The sequence below is a fragment of the Mesoplodon mirus genome (assembly GCF_964341445.2).
Source record: "Mesoplodon mirus genome assembly, chromosome: 12".
In the NCBI taxonomy this organism is placed as follows: Eukaryota; Metazoa; Chordata; class Mammalia; order Artiodactyla; family Ziphiidae; genus Mesoplodon; species Mesoplodon mirus.
The window spans coordinates 36,222,783-36,246,771 of NC_138988.1; the positions used below are offsets into that span (position 1 = coordinate 36,222,783).

General features: G+C 42.8%; 4 protein-coding genes across 15 annotated transcripts in view; 2 read left to right on the top strand and 2 right to left on the bottom strand.

Annotated features, from left to right (window-relative positions):
* Window positions 1-3,091: 3,091 nt before the first annotated feature.
* On the bottom strand, window positions 3,092-4,816 carry SPCS1 (signal peptidase complex subunit 1). Its single transcript, XM_082639623.1, has 4 exons — window positions 4,631-4,816; window positions 4,212-4,271; window positions 4,049-4,135; window positions 3,092-3,586 (listed from the first exon to the last, which is right to left on the bottom strand). Exons 1-4 carry the CDS (start codon window positions 4,664-4,666, stop codon window positions 3,461-3,463), a joined length of 309 nt encoding a protein of 102 aa, XP_082495749.1. The 5' UTR covers window positions 4,667-4,816; the 3' UTR covers window positions 3,092-3,460.
* Window positions 4,817-5,217: 401 nt separating this feature from the next.
* Window positions 5,218-15,828, top strand: GLT8D1 (glycosyltransferase 8 domain containing 1). The gene is made up of 10 exons (XM_082639617.1): window positions 5,218-5,334; window positions 9,956-10,009; window positions 10,092-10,190; window positions 12,069-12,282; window positions 13,691-13,808; window positions 14,037-14,121; window positions 14,279-14,391; window positions 14,753-14,919; window positions 15,037-15,149; window positions 15,295-15,828. The coding sequence occupies exons 2-10, from the start codon at window positions 9,994-9,996 to the stop codon at window positions 15,483-15,485; spliced, it is 1,116 nt and encodes a 371-aa protein (XP_082495743.1). The 5' UTR covers window positions 5,218-5,334; window positions 9,956-9,993; the 3' UTR covers window positions 15,486-15,828.
* Window positions 15,818-23,695, bottom strand: GNL3 (G protein nucleolar 3). The gene is made up of 15 exons (XM_082639616.1): window positions 23,588-23,695; window positions 22,150-22,208; window positions 21,619-21,756; window positions 21,385-21,498; window positions 21,214-21,294; window positions 20,024-20,156; window positions 18,776-18,888; window positions 18,406-18,523; window positions 18,040-18,127; window positions 17,340-17,514; window positions 17,090-17,232; window positions 16,874-17,007; window positions 16,601-16,782; window positions 16,260-16,326; window positions 15,818-16,164 (listed from the first exon to the last, which is right to left on the bottom strand). Exons 1-15 carry the CDS (start codon window positions 23,598-23,600, stop codon window positions 16,079-16,081), a joined length of 1,644 nt encoding a protein of 547 aa, XP_082495742.1. The 5' UTR covers window positions 23,601-23,695; the 3' UTR covers window positions 15,818-16,078.
* The window catches only part of PBRM1 (polybromo 1), a gene marked incomplete at its 3' end in the record, with an annotated part of 101,683 nt that continues 101,388 nt past the window's right edge, over window positions 23,695-23,989 (top strand). For 11 of the 12 annotated variants that reach the window (XM_082639586.1, XM_082639587.1, XM_082639596.1 and 8 more), the window contains exon 1: window positions 23,873-23,959. Of the gene's footprint in view, window positions 23,960-23,989 lie in introns of all 12 variants that reach the window. The other variant, XM_082639600.1, reaches the window with a different exon arrangement.

The following is a 23,989-nucleotide window of genomic DNA, read 5'->3' on the forward strand; positions in this document are numbered from 1 at the left end:
TTATGTTGGACATATTTGTCTCCTGAAATTTGTCTTCTTATACATCAAAATATTGTCTTCCCATGTTTTAAATGTATAATTGTATATCACATATTTTATTAGTTGTTTAATAAGGGGCAATACCCATCTAGCAAATAGTTTTTATAAAAGTTTTGATTAGTAAATTTTAACTTCTGCATTTTGAGGGACTCTAAACATGAATATGACTCCAGAAATATTTTCATTTTTTACAGTTAAAAATGTCTTACCTTTTATGAAAATTATACACACACACAAAATAATAAAATGTTCCCTTTCTAGTCCACATAAAAGACTTTTATTTAGTTTTTACTATGTGCCAGGTGCTAGGCCCGGGTTCATGACCTAATTTCTGAAATTTCTTTATTTTGAAGGGTTTTTAACAACTCAACTCTAAGACCATCTAGTCCTAGTGCTCAGCTGAGGACAAATTTTTGGCAAACCGTTGGTCTTCCTGAGCTATTTACCATTTCTTGCATGTTTTAGAAATCCACATCTTTCTGCAAAGTCATCAGTTCTACTAAAGTTTTCTAACTTATTGGTATAAAGTTATACATATTATTTTCTTAGAATAAAAAAGATCTCCTCCATACCTTTTTTATTACCATTCTGTGTTTTTTTTTTTTTTGGTACACGGGCCTCTCCCTGTTGTGGCCTCTCCCGTGGCGGAGCACAGGCTCCAGACGCACAGGCTCAGCGGCCACGGCTCACGGGCTCAGCCGCTCCGTGGCATGTGGGATCTTCCCAGACCGGGGCACGAACCCGTGTCCCCTGCATCGGCAGGCGGACTCTCAACAACTGCGCCACCAGGGAAGCCCCATTCTGTATATTTTTGTTTAAACATTCATTCAGTTTTTATCCTACTGTTCTTTGGTTATCTTGTGGTGCTTTTTTCTTGGGTGCTTAATCATTTTTCATCTTTCTTATTTAATTACAAAACACATTTTTAAGACTATAAATTTCCCTCTCAACATATCTTTGGCCACATTTGAGACTTTTTTTTTTTTTTGAGGTTAGTTTCTAAATAGTAATTCTGGTTTTGATTTTCTCTTTATTTTTTTTCATTTACTGAATATTCTTATTTTTTTAACATATTTATTGGAGTATAATTGCTTTACAATGGTGTTAGTTTCTGCTTTATAACAGTGAATCAGCTATACATACACATACATCCCTGTATCTCCTCCCTCTTGAGTCTCCCTACCATCCTCCCTCTCCCACCCCTCTAGGTGGTCACAAAGCACTGAATCTCCCTGTGCTGTGGCTACTTCCCACTAGCTATCTATTTTACATTCGGTAGTGTATATATGTCCATGCCACTCTCTCACTTCGTCCCAGCTTACCCTTCCCCCTCCCCGTGTCCTCAAGTCCATTCTCTACGTCTGCATCTTTATTCCTGTTCTGCCCCTCGGTTTTTCAGAACCCTTTTTTTTGATTCCATGATTTTTTCTTTTAAAAGTTTCTAAATTTCCATATATTTAGCAGGCCAAGGAAATTCTGTCTCCTTGCTCCAGCTACACTGCAGTGTTGTTACTGAATATGACCTGTACAACCCCTATTTCTTGGAGTCGTTTTCCCCTGTAGTTCAGTACATGATCCATCATTGGGATGGCCCTTTGTGCATTCAGTAAAGGTGAATTCTCATGCATAGGCAGAATCACTTCTCTACTAAATATTGGAAATGTTCTACATCTGCACTGATGAGCCCTTGCAATGGAACTCAATTTTTAATTAAACTTAAGACACACATGACTAGTAGCACCATATTGGGCAGCACAGCTCTGTTATCATTCATTCAGTAAATACTGAGTGCCTATAATGTGTCATGTACTGTTGTAGGTACTAGGCAAATGGCACTGAGCAAAACGAGGTTCCTGTTCCCATGGAGCTTATATTCTAGGGAGGACAATTACCAAATATATACTGAGATATATTAAATGCCATGGAAGTAGACACAGAATGATGGGGCATACCCATACTTCGACAGGGTAGTAGGAAATGCTTCTTTACAGTGACATCTGAATGTCACCTAACCTGAAAGGAGAGGACAAGTCATGTATATCTGAGGGAAGATGTTCCAGGTATGTGGAACAAGTGCAAAAGTCTTCATATTAATTGCCTTGATCTATCAAAATCTGAAAGGTAGAGTGTTGGTCTCCTACCAGGAGTGTAGCTTTGCCAAATTCCGGTATATGTAAGAATCTTTGCTTTATACATTTAACATCTTATTCAATGCATGATTCATAAGTGACATCTTACAGCTATGAAATGTCCCTCTTTGCCCCATTTAATGCTTTCTGACATTAAATATTTCTTTTTCACTATTACCACTCATTTTTGGTTGCATCTGCCTAATATATCCTTGCTCCTGTTTTCAACCGTGGGGTGTCATTTGGAGAACATGAGGTGATGTGATTTTTAACCCTACTGAGAGCTCTTAACTTTATAATCACATTTATTATACTTATTGATATGCTTGTTCTTGTTTCTGCCATCTTTTATTTTTCTTCCCCTTTTTTAGAATCCTTTCCTGACTTTTGCTATATTAAGGTCTTTGCTCCCTTTTTTTTTCAACTAGTTTGGAAGTCCTATATCCTGGTATTGAGAAACAGAATATTACCTGTAATAACCCTTCCACTCCCATCCCTCCCACAAGGCCTTTAGAACATTTTTCTCTTCAGCCCTCTGGAAAATTTTAAAGGAATTTACAGTTTTATGGGTTTCCACTTTGAGCCACCTTAGGTAAAGCCTGGATTAAATGTTTTCTTCTTGGCAGTAGCCTTATTTTAGTGGTACCAAGATACTACTTTACCACAAATTTACATTTGTGGTAAATTTCATAGCTGTAAGATATCACATATGAATCATGCATTGAATAAGATGTTAAATGTATAAAGCAGAAGTTTTTTTTTTTATAGGTGATTGCTGTTGTTAAAGAAAAAAAAAGTATGTTAGGAACTTGTAGCTTCAGAAAATAGAAATGGTTCTTAAACTTTCAGAACCACGAACTTATAACTTTGGCTTTTACTAGTAGTCATGCTTGCAGAACAATAAACGAAAGACTCTTCAGACATTGAGTTGCACTGTGAGTTTTATTTGAAAACATTAAAACAGCCTGACGAGTCATAATGAATTATAAAACTTTGATAGTTAAATTGTACTATCATTTATGAGGCTTTTATTCTTCATTATTTTGTAGACCTGAAAGAAACTTTGCATACTTGTGTTTTCTGTTCTCCATTTCAGGAGAAGATTGTGAAGAGAAGGTCTAAAGTATTTATAAATCAAAACCCAACAGAGAAGTGAAATACAGAGAGAACAAAATCTGTACACAGCTGAGCACAGGTGTTTTAGCTCATGTTTTGGATACGAAAACAATTTAGCTCATGTCACACGAAACAAAAGCAGATGCAGTAGTAAAGCTCAATCATGAAAACCCCAATCAATTATTTTTAGCATGCCTCTTAACTTTTCTTTCCCCTGGTTTCTTGTCTTCTGTGCCTGAGTCTTGAACAGGTAACCATTTGAGGGGGTGCCGGCGATAAATGGGCCATGGAGGAAGTGTCAGCTGGGTCAGAACAGAGAAAATGCATCATTTATGGCCATTAAAAGTTTAAAAGAGCATTATGTATAATGTCCGTTTCCCAAATGACTCCTATGCTAAAGGTAAAAAAAAGGAAACTGACATTCCTATGAAAACTGTGTGCCACCACCCAGACAAGATACTGTGAGAACAAGGCTCATTGTTTACACATGGCTTTAAGAGCTAAAAGAAAGGTGAGGAGGGAGCACTATGAAGACCGTAAGGTCTTAAGTTCTAGTTTGACTTTAAGATTACTGCTTGGATCGCCTGCCAAAAGAAATGTAACTTAACCTCATCTGATGCTATTTGTCATTTACTTTTCCAATGATAGCAAGAGAAGGATGAGGGAAACGATGGTGCCGGTTCTCACTACTAGGGCCAACCAAAACAACCCAATTCTGAAAACCTAAGTTGCCACTAACATCCAAGCACCCATAAATTTCTTACCAAACACGAAAAAGCAAATCCCGCCATAACTATATAGACAGTCCACCCGAACTGTTCAGCCACGTACCCGTAGATAAATCCAACTATCTAGAGACAAAGAAAGTATATTAAATACAGTCAAGCTGGGGGTGGGGAGAGAAGCCTATGCAAAACCAATACTTACTGCAGAAAAAAGAATAATTCCCTGAAACATCTGTTCAGCTAGCTTCTGGCCCTTGTAATCCTAGAGGTGAAGGAGAGCAAAGCAGGAATTGGTTCCACCACCGAAGAGGTACATTCCTGCCCTAGCCTCACAGCTTTGGCACAAGGCGATCCCAATATATGGGACTTCCCCAAGAACTTAAGCAAGGAATGACATTCTGGGTTTCCCGGGGGAATTAAAAAAAACTCACGGAACCCGGGCTGGGGTATCCTCGTGGGGGAAGACAGAAGGGGACCCAGGAGATTCATTGCGGGGAAGAAAGTAGCCATCCGGGGTAGGAACCGCGCTGCACCGGGTGGGTCTCGGACAAGGGTTGCGGAGCTGCCAGGCTCGCGAGCGGCGTGTAGGAATCTTGGGGCCGAGGCGGACAGCGCCCTCACCATTTGCGTGGGCAGGGAGCTCAGATACTCCAACATGACTGGCTCAGGAGGCGGGCGGCGGAGCGAAGGCGGCCGGGACTCAGGGACAGTAGGGGCCGGGGTCAGCTTCTGCGTACAGCTCTGCGGGCCTGTCGAGCCGAAGTGTCGCGATGGCCGCGGCCCCGGAAGCAGATGTCTCCCACAAATCCGGTCGGCCCGAGGCCCCTCCCCGTGCCCTCGCTAGGCGACCCGCGCTTTCGGAGCTGGCTGTAGGCCGGCGCCCTCTCCGCAAGGGCCGAGATGCTGACGGTGGCGGCCGAGCCGAGGCATCACGCGCCCATGAAGGGTCCGCCGTCAGTGCTGTTGAGTGCCGAGGGTCGCGGTCCAGGTCCCCCAAACTGTCCTTGGCTGTGCCTTCGCGGCTTAACGGCGGCCTGCGCGCGCCCCGTCTCCATGGCGACGGACATTTCTCCGCGAGGACCCCACCGGTGGGGCTGCCCGGCGGCGCCTGCTCTGTGTGACTGTCTTGCGGACCGAGCGGCTAACGGCGGGGGGCTGCGGAACTGCGCGGCGGCCGCGAAGCTACCGGGCAGGCGGGCTCGGTCCGGAGTGCAGGGGACGCGGACGGCCCGGCGACGGGCTGGGCCCCGGGGCCTGCGGCGGGGACGCTGAGCTGGCGGGGCGGGCCGGGGCGTGGGCAGCGGCCCCTCCTCCTCGGGCTGCAGGTAAGGGAGGCCGTGGGGAGCGTCCGAGGGAAACGGCTGACCTCGAGGCCGCGGGGGTGGGGGGAACCCCCCGAGCGTCACCTATTGAGAAACACCCCTAAACGTTATTGATCCCCAGAATTTAGAGGGGAGTTTCGCAGAACCCATCATCCAGAGAAAGGGAATGCCCTCGGAGAAGGACGGGTCCTGGCCCGCCCCTTCGCACGAGTTGGAGAGAGCTCCCACCCGGGGAGTCTCCAGTTTGTCCCTCCAGGCTGCTTGGCGGCTTCACTGGCGTATTCACAGACTCAGGCGTCCCGAAAGAGGCCAGCAAAGGATTCGCCCTGCCTCTCAAGGCCGGCGTCTATCTCAGAAGCTTAGGCCCTGCCCCGTTACCCTGAGCAAGGTGGAAGACCCACGTTCCGAAGAGAAACTGTTCTGGGAAACCTGGGCCTGTGGGTCCCAACTGGCTCTCTGGCCTCTGTGCTGTGTTGCGCCTCAGGGTCACAGGCGGTGGGATTCTAGGCACTCCAGGGCAGGCGGTGTGCGGCTGCCGCCCTCATGCAGTCAGCAAACATTTCTGGCAGCTTTTTTTGTGCCATGAATTGGGCCAAGGACATGGCCGTGACCAACACCAGGCCCTTGCCTTCCTAGAGCCCAGAGTGTGTCAAGGGAGACAGCCATGTAACCCCACAAATATAAGCCGGATGTACTCTGGGGTAGCGAAGCCCGGGAGATGTGAGAGCTCAGGGGAGATGCAGCTGAATGTGAGGTTTGGGGGAGGCTCCCTTGACTCCTGAAAGCCAAGTAGGAGCTAGACAGAGAAGGGGTAGAGAAAGTGGATGTATATCCTTAGTGCCTTTTCCACCTTTCAGTCTGGCAGAGACTAAACAGACTTTCCCTTGTACGCAGAAATAGATGTATCCCTCTGTGTTATCCCTCTTTAAATGCACTTAACAGGGTGGCAGTTGCTGCAGAGCCTTTATGGTATTTGAGCTATAAAGATAATCATGGGAAAAGGAGATTGCGTGTCAGGTTCAATTTCAGAGAGATCTCCATTGGAATCCATATGTCTTTTCTTGTGTATGAGTTTGTTTTCATGATTATTATCAAAGATCGTGTTCCCTTTCAGAGCTGAGAACCAGCCTTGCTCCTGGATTAACAAGACCATTCAACAAATATCACATACCTATTACCATTTACCAGACATGGTTTTAGATGGCAAGGATACACGAGTAAACACTTTTCACTGGGGTCACTGTTCTCATAGAGCACAAGACACAAATAAGAAACAAATCAAATAAATGAGATAATTTCATAATTGAAGAGGGGGAGCAGTGAACTTTCTTGATGGCCTCTGAGGGGATGGGTAAGAGGACAGAAAGATGACCTTGGTCTTTTGTGGCCTCGACAAAGCCACTTTGAATGGAGAAGTAGGGCCAGAAGTCTGGTTGAAGTAGGATAGAGGACAAGAGGAGAGAAAGTGGAGCTGGGAACTTTAAATCCTTTCAAGCTTTTAGAGCGAGAGTGAACAGAGAAATGGGTCTGTGGGTCTGCTGGGATATGGGAAGTGGTCTCTTTTTTATTTTTATTTTTTAATTAACTGGAAGATACCAGAGTATGATAATTAATGCTGCTAAGTGTGTGATCCAGCAGAGAGGGAAAGAGTTTGCTGATGCTGCACCAAGGAAACAATTATAGGATAGGTTGCAGAGCATGAGTGGAATGGCCTTCCTTGGGAATATATAGCAGTAGAAAGAAAAGCAGAAAAGGCCACTGAGATGTGGGTACTATTGCAGGTAGCTAGCAAGTTAAAAACATAAAGTGTTCTTGCCCCGTAATGTTTCTTCACCCATATTTCTGGGAATGCCTGCTTATGTGTGTGTATTGTGAATGATTTGGGAATGTGAAGGTCTTATAATTTCTAAACAAAATACTACTTTTCATAGTGAACAATTGAATATTACTGATGAAATTGTACACAGTTGTGTACTCTTGCAAAAATACAGCCAATATTGCACATCCGGGATGTACATACAGTTTTGTTTTGAGAATTCTTTCTAACCAGATCAGTGAATTCCATTACCAGGAATTGCACCAGGAAAGGAAATATGGATCAGACACACTCCATAATAATCAGCATTTTGCATGTAGATAACTGTGGAAGAGTTTTAGGAGTAGGTGGTTTCTGCCATGCGAATCTACTTAAGTACATCAAATACCTGCTGGGATTGTGTTTTTCTTCTGTCTAGCTAGCTGGAATAGCACAAATACTTGTGCTTCTCAATTAACATACCACCTGTAAGTAATTGTTAGTGGACATTGTTGAGCCAAACCATTGGCCCTTATACCATTAACTAAATGGGATTTATTAAAGTGAGATAGTTTTCTCCAGTCTTCTCCATTGGCCCTTATACCATTAACTAAATGAGATTTATTAAAGTGAGATAGTTTTCTCCAGTCTTGGTGGAAGTTGGCTCCAAGCAGGCAGATGTTAGAACTCTGAGCAGCCCCCAGTCAGCCACCTTCTATAGGTAAGGCTCAGTCCTCAAGAGGAGATAGAGACACATGGCTCAGGGTATATAACGATGTGTAGTCTTTAGAGAGTAAGCTTGTTGGTATAATATATTTTACATAGACTGTTCTAGAAAGAAATGAGAGTGAGCGAGAAAGAATGTGTGTGTGTGTATTTTAGATTGTTCTTTGGGAGTCTGAATTATGTTCTCCCAAATTTGTAATCTGGCCTGTGATCCCAGTTTTTTAAACAGCACTTCAATATATTTCTCTTCTTTTCAAAAGCCTTGAGAAATCAAGTGCCTGATAGGCATGCACTTCACTGAAGATGAAATTAATTCAAACTAACTTTGATTTTAGAAGTATGCTATATTTGAAAGTGCTTTGTAAAATTAATAGCCTTTATGTAAATGTTAGGTGCTCCCATGGGGGAAGATGAAGTAGAAAAGGGTAAAGTTCTCAAATGTAGGATCACAATATCCAGGTTGTATAAAATGTTTTTAATGAAACATTACCCAGAGATTGTTGTAGAAACCTAATTGTTTAATTTAGCCCCACTTACAGTCTTGTTTCCATTGAATTATTTGTTTTGAAAAAGTGAAGGCTTCAGATGAGTTGGGGAGCACAAACCACCAGCAGAGTGACAGTATTAGACACCACTTTCATAAGAGATGGGTAGTTAACCAACAGATAGGAAGCCCCCAGGAGAAACTAATATTTTCTTTTAGCAGATTTTTAATTTTTGAGACTAGAGCTCTAAACTTTTTTTTTTTTTTTTTTTTTTTGCGGTACGCGGGCATCTCACTGTTGTGGCCTCTCCCATTGCGGAGCACAGGCTCCGGACGCGCAGGCTCAGCGGCCATGGCTCACGGGCCTAGCCACTCCAAGGCACGTGGGATCTTCCCAGACCGGGGCACGAACCCGTGTCCCCTGCATCGGCAGGCAGACTCAACCACTGCACCACCAGGGAAGCCCAAGAGCTCTAAACTTTTGATAGCAAGATTGGATTTTGTGAATTTTTGTAATTCTGTTTCTCTGCTATAGGTTTCTTTTTCTTTTTTATAAATTTATTTTTGGCTGCGTTGGGTCTTTGTTGCTGCGCGCGGGCTTTCTCTAATTGCGGCGAGCGGGGGTTACTCTTTGTTGCGGTGCGCAGGCTTCTCATTGCGGTGGCTTCTCTTGTCGCGGAGCACAGGGACTAGGCGTGAGGTCTTCAGTAGTTGTGGCTCACGGGCTCTAGAGTGCAGGCTCAGTAGTTGCGGCGCACGGGCTTAGTTGCTCAGCGGCATGTGGGATCTTCCTGGACCAGGGCTCGAACCCGTGTCCCCTGCATTGGCAGGCAGATTCTTAACAACTGCGCCACCAGGGAAGTCCCTCTGCTATAGTTTTAAATGAATTTGGGAACTGTTCTTTTTTCTCTTTTCTTTAATTCCAGTTAAAGATGAATGGAATACAGCTTGGAACAGGGATGTTTGTACCAGCGAGGCTGACCTTGGTTTACTTGATCATAGACAACTGAAGTCCATGTCTAATTAGGAATTTTAAGTAGAAATTCATTCAGAAAACATTTCCATAGTAGTTAGACTCCAGGTATTCCTCCTGGTAGAATTTCTTTTGCTTTTCATCTAGTGGCATATGGTATACAAGGCTATAAGTTACTGGAAGTATTTTATTATTATGACTACCATAAAAAATTCAGATCCCAAATTGGGTCCTTGGAAACTGTTAATTCAAAACGAGTTTCTTGCAGAAAATACCGTATGCATTTCTTGTTTCTACGTGAATAAAAGTATGTAGGCAGGACTTCTCTGGCGGCACAGCGGTTAAGAATCCGCCTGCTGATTCAGGGGACACGGGTTCGAGCCCTGGTCCAGGAAGATTCCCCATTCTGCAGAGCAACTAAGCCTGTGCGCCAAAACTACTGAGCCTGTGCTCTAAAGCCCACGTGCCTAGAGCCCATGCTCCGCAATGAGAAACCTGCGCACCGCAAGGAGGAGTAGCCCGGCTCGCCACAGCTAGAGAAAGCCCGCACACAGCCAGGAAAAAAAAAAAAAAAAAAAGCATGTAGGCATTTTGATGGCCATTGTAATGTACCTACTGACTTTGGGGGCTTGTTTTTGTTTTGTAGGGTTACTAACTAATATTTATATAAGACAGAAGAGAAAGATGTCATTCCGTAAAGGTATGTCCTTTCTACAGTTGTGTTGTTTTATACCAGGTCAAAAGGTGAAGAGATGTAACATGGGCATTCTCCTCTGTTTCAGTAAACATTATCATCCTGGTCCTGGCTGTTGCTCTCTTCTTACTGGTTTTGCACCATAACTTCCTCGGCCTGAGCAGTTTGCTGAGGAACGAGGTTTCAGGTATGGGAACCCTGACTAATGCGTTGGCATGTATTGAGGACCTGGAATTCCCTGTGTCCCACATTCTGAGTTACATCACTAGATTCAAGGAAAAGAAGGCTTTCTTCTTGGTCTTATAGAAGCTACTAAAGACTTTGAGAAAGGCAGGTGGCACTCATTGTGCTCTTGCAGCCTGTCCCCTTCTCCTTGCTGGGCAGTTGTTTGCTGAGGGTTTGATCTTACAGAAGATTCCTTTTTACCAAATCAGAGGCCTTGGAGAAAGGAGCCACTGTGGGCTGTTATCTACAGACATTTCAGTAGGGCAGGGCTTCAGAACGTGGGGACAGGTGAGCATTGCTGGTGTTTGATGCCTCCTCTGTTCACTAGAGTGTCAGTCTGGTTACTTTCCTTTACCTGTTACTCTGCTTTAACACATGAAACCGTATCAGCAGGTCTTTAGTAGTAAAACAAAACCACAGAGCCTTGTCAACTGATTTAAAAGACCACTATTGTATAATTCGCTGCCAGTTATTTTAGATTAGTTGTTCATACTGCTCTGCCTTGGTATTGAGGGACGTTTGAGGCTTCAGAGTGTTTGTCAAATCATTTTTGGATTGTCACCCACCGTATTGACCAGAGCAAGAAAAGACTAATAGCTTTCCCTTAACTTTCACTGAGTGCTCTGACAGCATGTTTTTATAATAGTGTATATATGTGTGTGTATTTTTATATATACATATATATTTACATAAAGTAATGCATGCTTCTGGTGGGAACATATATAAAAAAGAAAATAGCATTCAAGCTCCATGAGGACAGCTGTGGCTGGTACATAGGAGGTGCTTACTAAATATTCATTAAATAAATGATTTCACTGCCTAGAGATAATTATTAAAATTTTGTGTTAGTACCTTCCAGGTTTTTTTTCTCTGTATTTTTTTTCTATACAGTTGAGATTATACTATATATAAACTACACATGACATGGTTTTTCACATGGTTATATCCTAAGCACGTCACCATGACAAAACTCTTCGTATGTAAATTTAATGTCACATAGTTTACTTTTTGCCATAGGAAAAAGTCTTTTGGTACAATGATTCAGATTTTTTTGATGGCAACTCCACAATAATGAATGTGTTACATACAGCAGACACATACATGTATTTATTGTCTATCTGCCCTACACAATGGTAAAGATTTGACCATCTTATTCATGGCTGTAACCCCGGTGGCCTAGATATTGCTTGGCACGTAGTAGGCGCTCAGTGTTCAATGCATGATGAATGAGTAAATGAACGAACGTATTATTAAAAGCAAGAAGGTTTACAAAACAATACTTGCAGTTGCTGTATGTGATGCATTCTGATATTTTCTAAGTCACTGTTCTATTCCAATTCAGGAACTGTTTTCCTACTCATGTTCTGATTGCGATCCACTTATATTGATTTCATGCCTACTTGTGGGATACAATTCAGTTTGAAAATCAAGTGTTTTTTAGTCTGTTTCTAGGTTTTTCACAATTGTAAATAAAATTGTGACTTTTGGTTACCTCTCAGATGTTGTCCTTAAGAGACACAAGGGGAATTATTGGGTCAAAGGCCATGTACCTGTAAGGCTCTTGATACAAATTGCCCAAATACAATCTAAAAAGATTCTGTTATATTCCTACCAGTAATGTATCAGAATTGTCTGCCTATTTTTTAAAAAATGCTTTTCCAAAGGCCTGGTTACATACAGGAAAACACAATTTCTGGGCTATATGCTTCACATTACAATGAGGCAAAATGAGGTGTATCATAATTCTCAGCTTACCTCTTTTCATGTCTTGGGCTCTGTATCAAAAGCTCTTGAGATTGTGTTTGTATCACAGTACCTTCTTTGTGTGTGTTCTTTGCAGATTCAGGAATTGTGGGGCTTCAGCCTGTAGACTTTGTCCCAAATGCTCCCCAACATGCGGTAGACGGGAGACAAGAGGAGATTCCTGTGGTCATTGCTGCATCTGAAGATAGGCTTGGGGGGGCCATTGCAGCCATAAACAGCATTCAGCACAACACTCGCTCCAATGTGATTTTCTACATTGTTACACTCAACGGTACAGCAGACCATCTCCGGTGAGCTCGGCTTGCCTGATGATTCTGCTTCTAGGGGATGCTCTAAGAGCAGGCCAGCTGCCAATCCAGTAATATTTTTTCAATGTTTACATTTTTCCTATATAATTATTATATCACATGTAAACTGCACATTGTTTTTCCATGTGATTGTATCATAAACATGTCTCCATGATCGCAAAAACATGTAAGAAAACTGTGCCAAGATGTAAATCAACTGTGTTACTATGCATAGTTAAGTGGATATTTTTTTGGTAATAAGACTTTCTCAATGAAGGAAGCAAGGTGTTGATTTACAGTCTCTTCCAAGTTCCTTATTTCAAGAACATGCTCTTGAGTAGTTCTGGTCTAGAGTGGGAAGGGACATGGGAGCAATGGCAAGGTAGTATGGTGAAGTGAGCATAGACACTGATCCAAATTTTAGCCCATAGTGGGGAACATTACCTCTTTGGAACCCATTTACTCATCTGTAAGTACGGGGTATAAATATCCAGATTAGAGGATTGTTGTGTTAAGTAAATGAAAAAATATATGAAAACACCTACCACATAATAATTGCTCAGTGAATGGTCCTTACTATTGTAATTGTTGTGATTAATAGAAATTCAATCTGATGGATAGTCTTAACTGTGTTTTGAAAGATGCTTTGAATTAAGATTTACAAAGTTTATTCCAAGAAACATTTTATCTAAAAGGTTAATAGTGGTCAAAGTTCTAAAACATATCTGTTCTTGTGCCTTTCTCCATGGTTGCTCATCAAAGTTGTTAATGAATTATTTTTCCATATTTAAAAACTCAAGAAATCATCTAAAATAATGTAGAAATACTGCATTAAAATAGAATACAGAAATAACATTATATCCACAAAACGCTGATGTGGAATGGGCCTAGTAAAAATGTGCAGAACCTCTTTAGGGAACACTGACTTTTCTTACAGGCAGTACCTTAGACTCAGGTAGAATTACTCAGCCAACAGTGAATTAATGAGTGTGTAGATTAACAGGCTGATTTACCAGCTTTGTTGATAACTTAGCTTTCACTACCATCATACTTTGACTCGTTTTCTTCACTGATGTATTTGGAGGGACAAATGTTGAATGATCCATGTGGTGAAAGGATCTTCTCAATTCCACAATGAATTTTTTTTACAGCAGTTTTAGTGTCAGAAGAGTGATCAAAAGTATGAGCCTTTGGGTGCACTATCACCGTGGAATCTTGGTTCAGGAAGGGTCTTTAGTGGGTAAACTCACTGCAGATGAGGAAACCAAAGCTCAGAGGTGAAGGGGCTTGAAGACACCTATTTTGTCCTCAGGATTTCTCTTGCATTATGGTCTTATTGGAAAGCAGAGATATGGCTGTGGTTTGGGACATGATTACTTAAAACTGGTATTTAGTGGTTTGTTTTCATCAGGTCCTGGCTCAGCAGCAGTACCCTGAAAAGCATCAGGTACAAAATTCTGAATTTTGACACTAAACTTTTGGAAGGAAAAGTAAAGGAGGATCCTGACCAGGGGGAATCCATGAAACCAGTGAGTTCCATGCATCCTTGTTTGTACCTGGTAGTATTATGAAATGATGGGAGTACCTGGGTAACTGTGGGTACAGTACTAGTACCTCCCTGGGGACCAAACCTGGAAGTTCTGAGACCTTTGGCTGTCTTCTCCTGCATGGATACTGAGAGCATTCTGGGAGTTTCTAATAAACAAAAGCACAGCCACTGACAAATTTTGTGCCAATGCCTCTCTTTCCTTTTCCAGTTAACCTTTGCAAGGTTCTACTTGCCAATTCTGGTTCCCAGCGCAAAGAAGGCCATATATATGGACGATGATGTAATTGTGCAAGGTACTAAAGAATGTCATCATCAGTGCTGCTCTGTCCAGTGTGGGCGATAGCGGTTGTCTTATTTATGATATCCTATAAAAGGCCATCCTAAGAAGTGGGAGGAATAGGGAATCTTGGGGCAACTTCCAGTGTAAATCTTAAACCTTATCTGTTTCAGGTGATATTCTTGCCCTGTACAATACACCACTGAAGCCAGGACATGCAGCTGCATTTTCAGAAGACTGTGATTCATCCTCTACTAAAGTTGTCATCCGTGGAGCAGGGAACCAGGTAAATTACTTATTAGACCTCGTGAATAGACACTCCATTCCCTATAATTCATGTCAATGGGGAGAGAAAGCAAAATCAGGGAATTCTAAATCTTTAGCTACATTTTATTCACCAATTATTTCATCCCAAAACTCAAGGCTGCTTTCCTAGATTGGTTCAAGGATTAGACAACCTAATTCTCCTTGAACATCTGGCTTAATGTTTAGGTTCCTGTTGTCTAACTTGCAATCCCAAGTGTCACTTTTATTTGCTTTATGTAGAGCCCTTTGTTAATAATCTGAGAAGTCATAAGTAAGCAGAACAGTTATCAAATTATTCTTTGAAGCACTAAACATACTGTATATCCCAATTGTGTTTTTAGTACAATTACATTGGCTATCTTGACTATAAAAAGGAAAGAATTCGTAAGCTTTCCATGAAAGCCAGCACCTGCTCATTTAATCCTGGAGTTTTTGTTGCAAACTTGACAGAATGGAAAAGACAGAATATAACTAACCAGCTGGAAAAATGGATGAAACTCAATGTAGAGTAAGTATGTAACTGGCCTAGCTGTGAAAACTCTTGTTATTTCAACGCTGGTGGTTTTCACTAACAGGAATTAGGATTCTTTACTAACAGCTTTCATTTGTTATCTGTCCCACCAAGAGAAGGGCTGTACAGTAGAACACTGGCCGGCAGCATCACCACACCACCTCTGCTGATCGTATTTTATCAACAGCACTCCACCATCGACCCTATGTGGAATGTTCGCCACCTTGGTAAGTAGATAATTAACCAAGGGCCTAAGCTAATAAAGTGTCTAAAGGACCACCCTCAGGGATGGAATATATTGTTTCCCTTAAGTTTCCTGCAGTCTTATGTCTGACTAGTACAGTCATTTGGCTCTTTTTTCCTAAATGTAAGGTTCCAGTGCTGGAAAACGATATTCACCCCAGTTTGTTAAGGCTGCCAAGCTACTCCACTGGAATGGGCACTTTAAGCCATGGGGAAGAACTGCTTCATATACTGATGTCTGGGAAAAATGGTATATTCCGGACCCAACAGGCAAATTCAGCCTAATCCGAAGACATGTGGAGATCTCAAATATAAAGTAAATAAGTATGCTATAAGCATTTCTCAGGAAATCCTGGAAGACAGTATGTGTGGGAAGTAACACTTGCTAGGCTTCAATGCCTGTTTACAGCAACAAAGGGACAAGGGACATTTCAGCTGGGTAAAGAGGACAAACTGCCCCATCTGGCAGTCAGCTTCCCAGACAGACTATAAATATGCCTCCATCTGCCTTACCAAGTTTGCTTACTGACAGTGCTGAACGACCAGAGGTGAATGTACTTATTAGATACAGCTGGTACAGCTAGTTCAACACTGCTGCTTGGTTTTAATTTTGTGACCTGTGGCCGAATCTGTAAATAAAGTAAAAACTACATTTTTCAATAAGGTATGTTTTAACTTTACTTCTACCCACTCACTGTTTAAGAGATGAGTTATCTTTTTACAGAATTTAGACACTTTCTAAGTTGCCTGATTTTTTTTAATGAATATATCATTATATACACATTCACAAAATTTACACAGCTTATGTCATACTGTAACAAACTGGTACATCACACGCAGAGAACAGCTTAGCAGTCTGCTCACAATGTTAAAAACCAACAACAAAACACCATTATAGAAGGACAAAGTTCTATTATACATAATCTGTACTGAAATCATAAGCATCATCTTCCTCTTCAGTCATTTTATCCAAGATGAAAGATGGTGCAGACTGCTTATCTATATTGGAAAGAAAAAAGAAGTGTTTAAAAACAAAAATCAAAAATCAAAAGCTACTGTACTGCTTTGTTAGAAGATCCCTCCACCCAACTCACCTGCTTGAGAGTCCTCAGGCAGTGCCTCGCAGGCCTCTTCTGCAGGGGACATGTCTGAGCTCTTTTCCTGTGGGACAGAGAAACAGTGTTAGTAAGCCCTTGTGTGCTCATTAATCCAAGTTAATTACATACCCAGAAAAAAGTCTCTGGAGGTACACATTAATGGATGCACAAAATCAAGACTAATGATTGCAAGCCTTAAACTTCTAAATTGTACGAGGCTTTTTAAAGTCCTGAAATATTTAATTTCTATTTCTTCCTTCAGCCCCTTCCCCTCTGTTGTACATTGTAATGCCAGAAAACTTACTTCAGCTTAAACATCTCACGCACAACATACTTACATCACCGTCTTCGTCAACACATTCCTGGTCAGTGTTGACATCTTCATAGTCCCCCGCCGCCTCCTGCTTCGGTTCTTTCTGTTTCGGCAATTCTTCAGGTATGTCCTTTTCCTCTATCACTCCATTTGTCAGACCCGATGACTGGAAAAGGATGCTACTGGCTAAACGAGGGCCCCTGATGGCTAGGAAAGGTAAACAGCCCGTGTAAACAGATGAGACCTTTATTGGCCTGTAAGCTTATGAAGACAGTAGTTAAACACAAGCCGTGCTTACCTTGTATGCTGTGTGCATTGTTCTTTTCCAGTTCTTCCAGATTAAAGCCCCATTTCATGTCTGTCACAATGCTCTCATTAAAATGTGGAGGAGTCCAGGATGTAGGGGGATGGCAAAAGTAACTTAAGAAGGCACTGGTATTAAAAATAAAGTTTGTCAAAAATCAGTTCCTTTATTCTATGTGGTCATCAAAAAGCCAACAGAAAGAAGCCTTACCCTGTCCACTCAGACCACAGCAGTTTGGCAGCACGTTCTACATTTGGGCTTCCACCTTTTTGGTGCAGTCCTCTTCTCTGAGCAAATGAAGTAAAAAATTCCAGAGAATTCTTAAAGTCTGGGACAGTAAATTTCAGTACTACCTTATTAAAAAAAGAAAAACTGTCATCTATCTGATATAGTACAGATGTTTAAAAAATGCTTATAATGAAAGACAAGATGGAGCTCAAGGGAAGGGGATTCTTTTTACCTGTCGAGCATCAGCATGGGACAGGATGGTGCTAGCAGCCTCCAATGGTTTTACTACCTCAATACTTGCTGGACTTCTCAGAGCGAGTGCAATAGCAGAGTTAAGTGGAGACACGATGAAACTTGGACTATCTATGATTGTGATTTGTTTGTCCAAGGGGACAACCTGCATGTTCCTGAAACAAGAAAGATGGTAACTGACAGGCACTGGTTTTCCTAAAGGCCAAGAGACACAACGAAGCTCAGGGTTGGATTGAACAAACTCAGCACAGTCTGTCAGATCCACTTTATCATCATTTGCTTCATGTTTATCTAAAACTGTAACAGCACACCCTCCTCTTCTAAAGACAAAACACTACGTGTTATAGCTTACATACATATTGACCTAAACACATGCTGTTTCCTCTGTCTTATCTCCCCTCTTCTACCTGGCAGACTTCTATTCATGTCAAGTTCAGGTTCAAACGTCACTTACTCTAAGGCAGCTTTTCCTTCTATGAATCTATTTGCTTGTCTTTCAAACTAGATTGTGGGCAGCCATTCTACTCTAATCAGTTCTTTCCAAGCCTAACACTTGCTTAACCCTGTTCCCTTCACTAAATAGAAAGTTGAGTAAATAGAAATAGAAAACTGTCTCCCTTAAAATAAACAAAATCATACTTACCTATAATGAAATATTGCAATTATGGAACTCAATTTACCTTGTAAGTCCCATGGATACACCAACATTGCATATCCGTTCTTGTTTTAAGCTATTGATGATGCTGCTTTTCCCCACATTTGGGAAACCTACAAATGGGAAATCCACAGATACAAAAGGCATTATGTGCTGGTAATTATAAAATCTCCACTCCCTTATTTTATGCCTGCCTGTTTACAGCAAGATCAGAGTTGGATCTGAGCATCTTCACTTCAACATTAAAACTACTCTTAGCATCTTCATTTCTTGTACAGGTAATGAAAGAGCAGGAAAAGATTATTAATTCAAATAAACCAGAGCTCCTAGAAGCTAACATTACCTACAGTACCGACTTATAAGACATAAAATATGTTGAACTGAAACTCACCAATTACCCCAACGTGAATGGCTTTGCCATAAGTCTCCTGAAAACCTCCAAGAAGCTTCCAAAGGCCTTCTTTTCCAACACAGACTTCATTTTTGAATGCAGCAGCTTTCTTCTTTACCTTCACAAGTTAAAATTCTAAATAATTAGTTTAACTACTTCTGACAACCCACCAGACAAAACCCAAGCAATCTGGCTCCAGAGCCCATCTATTAAAATCACCACATTCCATTACCTTTCAGATTATCCCTGGATGAAATCAGAGTTGGATCTTACAAGTTTTCATTTTTTAATCAAGATTTTGTACACTCATCATATTTCACCCGTCTGAAAGATGAAAGAACCACATTTCCCACCACTAAATTAAGGGTACCTTGATTCTCTTCCCTCTGTCCTTCAGATTTGCTGAGGCTTTGAACACCACTGTTGGCAATTCCTTCGTCAAATAACTTAGCCAGTTCTCCAAATTCTCCTTTGGTACCAAATCTGATAGGGATTAGGAATAAAACACTGTTCCAATTTGGTCATTTTGTTGAGATAAATTTGCAAAGTCTAGTAAACTATGGATTTCATTCAGGTTTGCCTTTTCCCAGTTTTTTCAAAAGTATCTGAACTAGAAGATGGGGAGAGGGTCAGCTGCCTACCATGCTTCTGGTTAACAGAGTTCATTCAGTATGTACACCTCTGTATTTCTTTAATTCCCCTCTGCACTGCTCATCCTTTCAGGATTAAGTCAACCTCTAGAATATTACCGTATAACCTTAGGGCTATGTTTCCAGAATTTACTATCAGGGAGCAGCCATGTTCACTGACCCCAACTGTAATTTTAGATCCCATCCTTACTTTCTGTTTCACAGGTTTCGGTTTCTGGGTGTTTGTCCCCCCTGCTCAAACCCAGATACATAATCATGTCTCATCTAAATAGTGCCACATGTCGACATTGTGCAGGTATGAAGAATGTGGCACTCTGTCATCATTTCCTACGTGAAATATACTACACAGTAAGCTGAGTATAAAAGCTTACACTCTTAAATAAGACAAGGTGGTTAAGTACTGAATAGCAAAAGAACAGTACAAACCAGTTAATTCGCTTCTAGAAAACATCTCCAGGACCTCCTTGGTGGTGCAGTGGTTAAGAATCCGCCTGCCAATGCAGGGGACACGGGTTTGAGCCCTGGTCTGGGAAGATCCCACGTGCCGCAGAGCAACTGAGCCCGTGCACAACTACTAAGCCCACGTGCCACAACTACTGAAGCCCACATGCCTAGAGCCCGTGCTCCGCAACAAGAGAAGCCACGCAATGAGAAGCCTGCACACTGCAATGAAGAGCAGCCCCCGCTCGCCACAACTAGAGAAAGCCCACACACAGCAACGAAGACCCAACGTAACAATAAATGAATAAATAAATAAATAAAGTATAATATAGTAATTAAGGGGGAAAAATTTTTTTCCACCCCACTGCCCAGCACTGTCTTTGGCAACAAGAGCTCATGCATATGCATTGGTTTTGTTGAGGTCAGAGTTGGATCTTATCAGTCTTCAGAGACAATCAGACTGTTCAGATGTTCTCCTCATACCTCACTAGTGCATATGGAACATAAGGAGCAATGTTTTCGCTTACCTGATTTATTTAATACAAGTACCAGCTTTTTCTGTCCACCCTTGACAATGGCTTCTTCTACCTGGGGACACCTGCAACCAAGAGGATCTCTGGCATCCAACACCTCCAGCACAACATCTGAGGCTTCAATCACCTGTCAAAGCAGAAGCTATCAGAACACCATCCCTTGCTCTGGCACCACCCTCCACATAAGTACACTGGTGTTGTCTACTTTGCAACAGGGTGAGCTCAGAGTTGACTCTCTTAAAAAAAATTTTTTTTTTAATTTATTCTTTTTTTTGGGGCTGCATTGGGTCTTCGTTGCTGCACGTGGGCTTTCTCTAGTTGCAGTGAGCAGGGGCTACTCTTCACTGTGGTGGCTTCTCTAGTTGCGGAGCATGGGCTGTAGGCACACGGGCTTCAGTAGTTGTGGCACACGGGCTCAGTATTTGTGGCTCACGGGCTTAGATGCTCCCTGGCATGTGGGATCTTCCAGGACCAGGGCTCAAACCCATGTCCTCTGCATTGGCAGGCAGATTCCTAACCACTGCACCACCAGGGAAGCCCCAGAGTTGAATCTCATATCTTCACTTTGGTGTGAATGATGTTCACATATTTATTTCTTACATGACAGTAAGACATAGGTTTGTTCAGTGGCCTCTGATCAAAGTGGATTTCAAGAGTGGAAACATTCCCAACTATCTAAATATATAATCTTCCCATTCTGAGTTATGTAGTTTGAAAGACCTTTGTGGCCCTGCCAAGAGCTGCTGAGAAACACAGTCAGGGTCTATTCACAGGAGGGAGTGAGCTTAGGAAAATAGGTGTTGGGGATGGCAGTGCTACACCAAGACATCCCCTTGACCTCCTTCACTTAGGTTTCAGCAAAGAACTTTAGAGACTCTTTTGTACTGCTCCTCTAAAGTATTTCCTTCTATTTAAAAAGCCACTGTGTCATAATATTTTATCACAAAATGCCACTTCTGTAAATCATGCTTACGGGGAACTGTTCCCATGCAAAAAAATTAAAACCACAAGAATATTTCCTTCAGTTAAACATATCAGAGTAAGCCAACTTGCTGAAGAATTCTTCCTGCTCAAGAGAACTCTACTTCCACCTCTACAAGGTTGGTGTCAGGAGAGAAAGAAAAAAAAACTCTAGTCTTTTAAACCTCATTACCACTTTCAGACACTAACCTAGACTATGATACCTTTTTAAGTTCCTGACAATACAGCCTCTTTGGATTCTGTTTGCTTGACTTGGCTTTCTTAGCTTTGTATTGCCCAAATTCCTAGGTGATAAAGACAAGGGGAAAGGACACAAAATTAGTAGGTCAGTAGATGTAACCTATTTCTCCATTTTTCATGACTGTAATCATTACCTCTTTCACAGGTTCCATGTTAGATAGCTCAACAGCAGGGTCAGTTTCAAGTCTTCTTTTCTTGTCCTGTTCCTTCTGCCTGTCAAGTTTCTGCTGCTGTTTCAGTTCTTCAAGCTGTGTTCAAGCCACAAGAGAAATGGGAGAGCCAAAGTGACCTGATATTGTAACTTTACTTTGAAAAAAATACACACACCCACACATCACTTGTTGCACATTTTAGCTAATGCATTTTACCCGCTGTTTCCTTAACTCAGCTTCCCGAAGAAGAGCCTCCTTAAAAGGAGCACTGTTTGGAACTCCCAGGTCTTTCCTAGGCTTCTTTCGACCCCGTTTTTTAGCCTCTTTCCTCAATTTTCGATGGTGCTCTCGAACCTATCATAATAAAATTTTATTAGTTAACAAAAATACTAAACAAAATTCATGTGAGTAACCAATCTGGCTACAGTTTACTTATATCTGTAAAATGACCTAGAAACATAAAACTTTAACTGTAACAATGCAGAGAACACACATACTTATGTATGCAACAGCAAGAAAAAGTCACGAGATTCTTTTTGCAGCAATTGTTACCATACTGATCAAAATTTAGACTCTTATCACTGAATTACTTCTGATGCTTAAGAGCTTGTGTCATAGTCTATCCAATCTCCGTTTCTTGAGGTGAAATCATACTAATATTAACCCAGACCTCTTTGTGGAGGAGGGGTGGGACAGAAATCAGTTTAGCATTATACTTGGTATAACTCTTCCAAGAACAAGACTTACCTTTTTTTGGATTTTATACCGCTTATGGCAGGTCATGCGTTTACTTGCTTTCTTTAACTCTGCAAAGCAACATATCACAAAAGGGTTAATTTATTTACTGTTTTCTTTTTAATTAATTTTATTTATTTTTGGCTGTGTTGGGTCCTCATTGCTGCGCATGGGCTTTCTCTAGTTGCGGTGAGCGGGGGCTACTCTTCCTTGTGGTGCGCGGGCTTCTCATTCCGGAGGCTTCTGTTGAGCCACCAGGGAAGCCCTATTTACGGTTTTTTTAAATCCACTTTATCCACAAATGATCAGTTTTAGTTTCTGATGACTGCGCTCTAGGGTCACATCCATGTTTGCGTTAAGTAATTAACTGGCTCTGAAACCTAATTTAAAAATCTTGCGGGGATAGCACAGGGAGATCAGCTTGGTGCTTTGTGACCGCCTGGAGGGGTGGGATAGGGAGGGTGGGAGGGAGACGCAAAAGGGAGGGGATATGGAAACATATGTATATGTATAACTGATTAAATTTGTTATAAGGCAAAAAGTTAAAAAATAAATAAATAAATTAAAAAAAAAAATCTTGCGGGGAAGTTCCCTGATGGCACAGTGGTTAAGAATCCGCCTGCCACTGCAGGGGACACGGGTTCGAGCCCTGGTCCGGGAAGATCCCACATGCCGCAGAGCAACTAAGCCCGTGGGCCACAACTGCTGAGCACGCGCTCTAGAGCCCGCGAGCCACAACTACTGAAGCCCGCATGCCTAGAGCCCGTGCTCCGCAACAAGAGAAGCCGCCGCAATGAGAAGCCCGCGCACAGCAATGAAGAGTAGCCCCCACTCGCCACAACTAGAGAAAGCCCGCGCGCAGCAACGAAGACCCAACGCAGCCAAAAATAAAAATAAATAAGTGAATTTTAAAAAAATCTTGTGGGGTGTGTGGTAAAAATAAACACAGACCACTCAAGTCCCAAAGACTCTGATTCAACAGATCCGTTGTAGAGCCCAACTTCCCCGCTCCCACTCTTCCCAGATTATACTGGGATAGCACACAGGAGCGTATAAGGTCCAAAAATACAGCCACTTCTTGTCAAATAGCACAAATCACAAAGGAGGAGCTAACAGTGGGTTTGAGAGGCGGCTCTCAGATCTCACCAGGGCCGGATCAAACGTGGCCGCACAAGGGAAAACGCTGCGCCTGAAACCTGGCTCAGACATTGACTGGGTCCTCACGAGACTCTGGCCCGACCTTCACCCTTGGGGCCCAGCCTTCTTTCTGTACCACAGGCCCGCGATTCACGTGGAGCCTTCCAACCCTCAGTTCTAGGCGGGATCAGGGCTACGGCCTCCCCGCCGGCCCTCCATTCCCCAGAGACCAAGCCGCAGAGGAGCGCCCTGGTGGGTTCGTCGACCATCAGACACAGAGGCCCCTCCAAGCCCGCCCTCTGACCACACTCACTCGGCCGCTTCATACTGCAAGTCGGAAGGGCTGCGCCCGCAGTTGCACCAGCGCTCACAGCCACAAAGTGCCTCCGCAGGCGCCACGTGCGAACTGAGACCACGGGCGAGCCTCACGCACTCACGCTGCCGCCGTAAAGCGCGCCGCCGCCTGCCCGCGTGCGCGCGCACGCAGTGTCGCGCGGAGCCAGGTTCGCTTGGCGGCCGCGGGGCTGGTTTTGCGGCGGCACCGGGAGGGGTGAGGGCGGTGAGGGCGGCGGGTGCTGGAGCGACGGCAGCGGCCGGAGGAGCAATAGCAGCAGCCGTGGCGGCTACGGGGCGGGGCGCGGCGGTCGGTGACCGCGGCCGGGGCTGCAGGCGGCGGAGCGGCTGGGTAAGGCCGGGACCGGGGCGGGCGGGGCCG